The following is a 7,296-nucleotide window of genomic DNA, read 5'->3' as shown; positions in this document are numbered from 1 at the left end:
GTTTAAATATTAAAATCAGTAAAATATAGGTATTTGAATATATATATATATATATATATATATATATATTAACTAATTATCTGTTAAGCATTATATAATGTTTGTTAATGATTTATAAACGAAAGTTATAAAGTGTTATAAAGTGTTACCATTTATTTATTTATTTTGTATTTTTTCATGGAAATCAATTTGCTGTCTTACAACCCAGGCTCAGTGGAAAAATTACCAACATTTTTGCAAAACTCCAAAAATATACCTATACATACAATTCCCTGCAGGTTTCGGATTAAATAAACACTAGAGGCAGTGAAACACCAACAACTTTTATTACTTTTCAAGCAAATCATGATTACAGGGCAGATGATCAATTAATGAAGACTCACTTGTACGCAGTTCCTTGCACAAGTTCCTTGCATTTTTTTATTTATTTTTTTGGTGCTACAGAAGCAACGCAAATATAAGGTCAAAAAGGTCACCATATGGCACGTATTTTTCATGGATTTTTCATGAGTTGATTATTTAGTTGTCTTTGTATATTAAGCTGAGATACAATATATATACATATATTTTTAATGTTATATATAAACTGCCCTTTTAAACTGAAGAATTAATAAATAAAAACTATGTGGTATGTATTTACACTTCCAAATGGCCAGCTCCTTTTTCTGTACAGATTTTGTTTCATAACTGCACTTCTCTCCCCATAATGAGGCAAAGAGCACTGAGCAATATTGGATGTAACGGTGCAAATGTAGAGTTAGCTGCATACATATATCTACAGAATAACATGATATTTTACACAATTTTTATGACTTGTTTTATAAGAAAAGCACACTTACTGCTTTCTTGTTTTTGGCAGGTAAACCCCCGTTGGACTTAATGATAACTGTACACAGTTTCACATCTTCAGGATGAGTGCACTTTTCCTGTGGAAAGGGTAATAAGAATTTGATTCAGCATGTGGTCGACATTAAATTCCAAAGACAGCATGGAGCCTTGAAAATCATTCACAGGTATATTTGGTGCCTCTTGATGACAGACAATGCAAATAAATCCACCGAACACAAAAGAGATTTTCTAGCACTAAAAGCTGAATGAAAAAGAGATTGCTTCGGTAATTTGTAAGTACCACAAAAAGTCCTTGGGACCCTTTAAAACTTGATGGCTGAACCCATTGATCCAAAGTGGCCATTAAAACCAGCTGGTGCAAGAAATCGATGATGAAAGAGCGCAAAGGTCAGAAGAATGAAAAAAAAAATGTAGCTCTTCTGTATTGCGATGAAAATAGAATATGAATAAGGGGTAACAGGTATATCATATTTGCAATCTGCTCTGACATATAAATTGCACAGGGAATTATGTTTAAAAACCTTACAGCTCAGGAAAAATGGCAATGGTTTCTTTTGCTTTAACATCTTTACTTTCACAGTGTCCATCGGGTAATGCATATTCAATAAAGGCTGAGGAAATGCCCCCATAACCAGATACCAAATACACAGTGGAGATGCTGAAATGAGACTGTCTAAAGATAAAACCACCATTAATTTTCATCAGTATACCTATTAAGATATATATCTGCCATTGGCCACAATCAAGCATTCAATTAATCTAACAACTGACCAGAATATTGTAACACAATACTGAATCCAGGGGCGAGTAAAGATTTTGGGGTCACTGTATCACCGGCAGTGTCCTGCAGGTCCTGGCATTACCTCAGGAATTCTATAATTAACACTGACAGCTGCTCCCCCTATTTTCTAGAAAGAGGGCAACTCCATTTGTAAAACAACACTGACACCAGTGTCTTGTCCAGTGGGGAGTGTTGGGTATTTTCCCCGAGGCTACTGTCTCACATGGTGCATATCACCTTGAGAGGGGGCTGAGCATCAGCGTCTGTCTTCTGGCAGCTCCGTTTAGTGTTGACCCGTTTTCGGCGCTTGCGAAGAACCACGTAGATCTGCACGTACACGAGAAGGGTGATGATGAAGGGCACGTAGAATGACATTATGGAGGAGTAGACAACAAAAGAGGGGTTGGCGATTTCACATAGGGTATCATCCCGTGTAGCTAAGAAAGAGAGAGAGAGAGAGAGAGAGAATATATGGTTACACAATTAATTATGGTTGCAAAACCAATTAGTTCATTGAGGCACTGGTAAATGCCTGTATGGCAAATTTCCCCTAACAATTGCAAATTAGCTCTAGATTATAATTAGAGTAGAAGCATACTGGAAAATTTATAACAGTATGACAACAATGTTGAGTGAACTCAAAACTGAATGCAAATATTGTTCTGGAAAATAGAGTATATGTAAGTACATAGAAATATATGTATATATATCTAAAATAAAAATAAAAAAGTTTGGGATCAGTAAGATTTTTATATTTGGCCATTGTAATTACACAAAGGGATACTAGGTAATATTTACTAAAACATGTACTTATTATAGATTTAAGTTTAGGGTTAAGTTTTGTTTTAATTGCAAGCAATAATGCTTGTACTACAGGACATTTGAATGCTTGATTCTGGCTGGCTGATGAATGTTCTAAGGCAGGGTTCCTCAAATCTTGCCCTGGAGGGCCAATGCGCTGCAGAGTTTAGCTCCAACCCTGATCAAACTCACCTACCTGTGATTTTCTAATGATCCTGAAGACATTGATTAGCTTGCTCAGGTGTGTTTGATTAGGGTTAGAGCTAAACTCTGCAGGAAAGTGGATCTTGTGGACCAGATTTGAGGATCCCTGCTCTAAGGTGTGCAATTATTTTCAGAAAACGCACGGCTAAAGTAGTTTCAGGCAGGTCTTGACAGCATTACAGTTAAATTTTAAATTTCCACTTGGCCAAATGATTTCAGTTAATTCAAAGGTCCTTACAATCTACAACAGCAAAAGATCCAAAAACTTACAAAGACATTGATCAAGCAACTAAATATAACAAACATCAGATAAAAATGACAAATCATTTCCTTGTTTTTGCCATGAAATTACATCTTACTTTCTATGGAAAGCACATTCTCTTTCTTTTTGAAATTAGCAAAGGAGTCTTAGGATGAGATTATTAGAAATTTATCCTATGGACAAGAGTATTTTAAGGACAAAAACCTGACAAGTGTCTTAAAATAAAACACCTGACGATGCCTTGAGGTGTGGTAACCGTAGTATAACAGTATAACACTGTGTCCTAACCAGATGCGACACCGCATCATGTGATAAAAGGTATCGTTTCCATGTTTTTGTCCTAACTAGATGCAATGGTTTCTGAGATGTCACAGCTAGAACAACATTATATAAATTATTTCTGATTATGTGTTTCATTTATTGTTAAAAGGGTCTAATGCTTGACATTTTGCTTGACATTTATAGCCATACTGAAAGCAACTATGCTTAATTTACCTCAGATCTTGAAAAAAATAAAAGAAACATACACAACTCTGAACTCAATGTGAACCAACAACTGTATTTTATGACAAAGATTATATCAGTCACTCAGTATGTATTTTAATAATTTTAAAATGGTTTAATATTTATGAATTAGATTATGTACTAATCGAGTGCAGTGCACTGCCCAAACGTTCTTCTGATTGGCTGTGATTTTTTTTTATCGATTTTGTTGCGTAACATAGCCATGTCATGTCTGGTGTGGACAAACAAATTGCTTGTTGCTGGAATCGTACTGCATCATGTTTGATTAAGACATGGTTTAACAATGGAATTATGGACGTTGGGCCATTGGACATAGCATTGGAATGCTATTATGACGAGTAAATAATTTTTGTGTGAACTGTTCCTTTATGAATGTTAGGGAAATAAAAAAACTCAGACATTTACCTGTGTTATTTAATCCAAACAGCAGGGGGCAGGAAATAGCGAACGAAAGCACCCAAACCACCGAGATCATTACCGTGACTCGTCTCTTGGAGCTGTAGCGTGTGTTGTACAACATCGGCATGGCAACAGCCGTGTACCTGCACGGGAAGCCCAGAGGGAAGGAGATGAAGAGGGGGTGGATTTGCATTCAGGCAGACAAACAGAGAAGGACACAATGGTGGTCACACCTGACCAGCTGCCTCTGATACCAGCTGCCATTATTGTGCCATCATGTCTCTTGCTTTTGTAACTGTAATAAACCTAAACATCATTATGATCATCACCATCATTTCCAAAGCTTTCAGGGGTCTTCCTACTCTCACAAAAAGCGTTTACATAATGGGGGAGTTCACTAAGCATGGACTACATTGTCTGAAAGTATTGTTTGTTAGTGATGTCTGCATTGTATTAGCACTGAATTCAACACTGAATGGAATCTGCATGGCAGAATTCTCTGTTTGCAGCAAACTACTGCATACCTCTGCCATACTTTACTGGGACTCTTCTGAAAGCCAAAAGAATCCCAACAGTACCTGTTTATATTGTTATTTTCCAATAAATGATCATGATTTGATGAATTACTGCTACCATGATCAGTAAAAATGTAGAATAACACCTCTTTTTAACTAATATTCAGTATACCACCTGCTTTCTGTGGATGGGAATAGCACAGTCAATTTAGCACCTGATTAAACTGACTTACATGTGGTTAGTGAATAAGACACATGTTTTTGCCCTGAAAAACTATTTAGTGAATTCATCCCTCTGTATATTCCACAACTTCACCCAAAAATGAAAATTATGTCAACATTTACTCGCCCTCATGTCATTCCAAACCTGTACGACTTACTTTCTTCTGCAGAACACAAAAGATTATATTTTGAAGAACGTTGGTAGCCAAACAGTTTTGGTGACCTTTGACTTCCATTATATGGATGAAACATCTTTCTTCCTGTTCCACATAAGCAATGAAGTCAAACAGGTTTGAAACAACATGAGGAAGAATCTTCATTTTTTTCAACTATCTCTTTTGCTGTATTTCATTTTTTCCTCACTATTTCTAACAGCTGACTCAACTGATGGGTTAAATGAGATTTGGAGGCTAGCACAACTGTATAAATCAACAAGATACAAGATGCCAATTTGATACGGTACATACAACAACCCCCTATTCCACTGCCCACAAAGATATGTGATTGATCTATGGTATTCTTGCCATTTAAGAGAATCATTACAATTTTCCTGAACTGACAGCAGAACCTACCTGTCAATACTAATAGCGCACAGATTAAGAATGCTGGCTGTGCACATCATGACATCCAGGGTGACGAACACGTCACAATGGATTTTACTGAAACGCCACTCCCCCACCACCTGCAACACAATTTAATTGCAACATTTACTGATACATTTTTTTAAAAGTTGTCTGTTAACAATAATTAATGCATTGTGAATAGGGATATGCCGGTATCAAATTTTCATGTTGCGATTATTTCTGCAGTTTAGCACCATCTGCTGTCAGAGAGTGAAAGTGCGCTTTCATCCAGAGCATCTCTCACATGTTCCGCCATTCGCTTCTCGTCCGCGCTTGTTTACATCAGAGCACGCCTCTTTCACGCAGCATACAGCGGTGTTGTGCATTTTGACCAGTTGATGGGAAAAGTATTCTTAAAATGCATTCAAAATTCTGAATAATTTGTAATATATAATTATTCACGGCATTTAGAAGTGCCAACGATAACAATATCGTGCATATTCATTGATATATGCATTACCAAATACCGGCACATGTCTAATTGTGAACTAACATGAACATTGTTATTAATGAACACTGACAAAGGTTAATAAATTATTTAAAAATATATTGCTCATTGTTAGTTCATGTTCGTTAATGCATTAACTAATGTCAGTGAATGAGACCTTATTGTAAAGTGCTACCTATGTATTCTATATATAAGTATATAAAAATACAAAGAAATGTATACATTTGTGTATATGTATATAACTTGTATGTATATGTTATAATGTATATAACTTTTTAAATATAATTATATATTACATTAAAGGGATAGTTCACCTTCAGTTGCTGGTTCCCATTGACTTGCATACACTGTAAGAAATGACCGTGAATTTAACGGTAAAAGACTGTAAAAATGCTACAGTAAAAACCTGTTAAATGGTTAACGGTAAATTCCCCTACTATATACGGTGAAAAACTGTATTGGACATTACATGTATTGGACATAAATTTTACGGTAGTATACAGTTTTTGGAAATGAAAAAGACCGTATAATTTACAGTGAATTACCATAAAAACGTTGCTAATGTATTTTTTACGGTAAAATTCTGGCAACCACAGCTGCCGTTTTTTTTACCGTAAATTTTACAGAATTTTTTTACAGTGTAGTACAGTGTTTTACAGTGAAATTTTTCTTTCCATTTTATTTTAACTTAGTCAAAGACTTACAGAGTAATCGGTTACTGAAGGTGTTGTTATTCATTAGAAATATAAAATGAAGAATAATGTTAAATTACCTATATTCCTCAATTCCAATACCTAGTGCTGTGAATGACTGTAGCTTTAGCTTCCCTCGTGTCACCTAAAACATTTGTATTTTCCCCTAAATCTGGCCATACAAATCAAATTGTGTAGGTTACTCTGAAAATGACATTTTTGTTATATTAAACAATGATCCTCCTGAAGTGTTTTCTTAATAGAGTTAGATGCCCTTTACAACTGAGAACGTATTAGCAGTGTTGGGGAGTAACTAGGTACATGTAACGGCGTTACGTAATTTAATTACAAAATAAATGTAACTGTAATCAGTTACAAAGCGACCGTTGCAAATCATTTTAACTTTGTGTCAGTACGTCATAAATAGAACAAGACATCAGTTTAATGGCTACACAGCGTCACTATTATAATAGTTCTGTATTTTGCCGCTGGCGTCCGGTGTAGACACGGTGTTTAAGTGTTTCAAGTGATGCAGGTGTTTTTTCCCTGTAGGTTTTTTTTTATTAAAAAAGCATTCATTTTTCATAATGTTTAGTGAAATTATTTGGTAGTCTGAGGTGGGATGGGGATTCGGGGGAGGGAGCCAGATTTTTTTTATAAGTTTGAGAACCACTGTACTAAAGCGATTATTTCCATTCCAGTTCACCATTCGATAATTAAATCTCTAATAAATCATGAATCGGTTAGTCACACCTGGCAATGCTTCGGCTCGCGCGCTCTCTGTGCCTCCGCCAAACGGTTATCAGAGTAATCAATGCAAGAGAGAGAATGGAGTGGACTGTGGAAGCGCACAGGTGCAGCAGAGAAGCACAACTACTGTTCAGGGTTTCAAGTGCAGGTCAGTTTAATCTGTAAATATGCTATTGTAGTTTTGTCTTTGTTTACTTAGTTAAGCAGCAGCAGCCCATTGCTCAT

At 35.8% G+C, this 7,296-nt stretch overlaps 1 protein-coding gene across 1 annotated transcript in view; it reads right to left on the bottom strand.

Annotated features, from left to right (window-relative positions):
• The window catches only part of LOC107664308 (D(2)-like dopamine receptor), a 54,593-nt gene that overhangs the window by 10,859 nt on the left and 36,438 nt on the right, over nucleotides 1-7,296 (bottom strand). Inside the window, exons 3-6 of the mRNA XM_016454836.1 lie at nucleotides 5,131-5,240; nucleotides 3,828-3,964; nucleotides 1,868-2,067; nucleotides 840-926 (exon numbers count right to left, since the gene is read on the bottom strand). Of these exons, the coding sequence (XP_016310322.1) occupies nucleotides 840-926; nucleotides 1,868-2,067; nucleotides 3,828-3,964; nucleotides 5,131-5,240 (534 nt within the window). The remainder of the gene's footprint in view (nucleotides 1-839; nucleotides 927-1,867; nucleotides 2,068-3,827; nucleotides 3,965-5,130; nucleotides 5,241-7,296) is intronic.

Source organism: Sinocyclocheilus anshuiensis, unplaced genomic scaffold, assembly GCF_001515605.1.
Source record: "Sinocyclocheilus anshuiensis isolate Anshui unplaced genomic scaffold, SAMN03320099.WGS_v1.1 scaffold339, whole genome shotgun sequence".
In the NCBI taxonomy this organism is placed as follows: domain Eukaryota; kingdom Metazoa; phylum Chordata; class Actinopteri; order Cypriniformes; family Cyprinidae; genus Sinocyclocheilus; species Sinocyclocheilus anshuiensis.
This window is presented reverse-complemented; position numbering and strand designations above follow the sequence as displayed.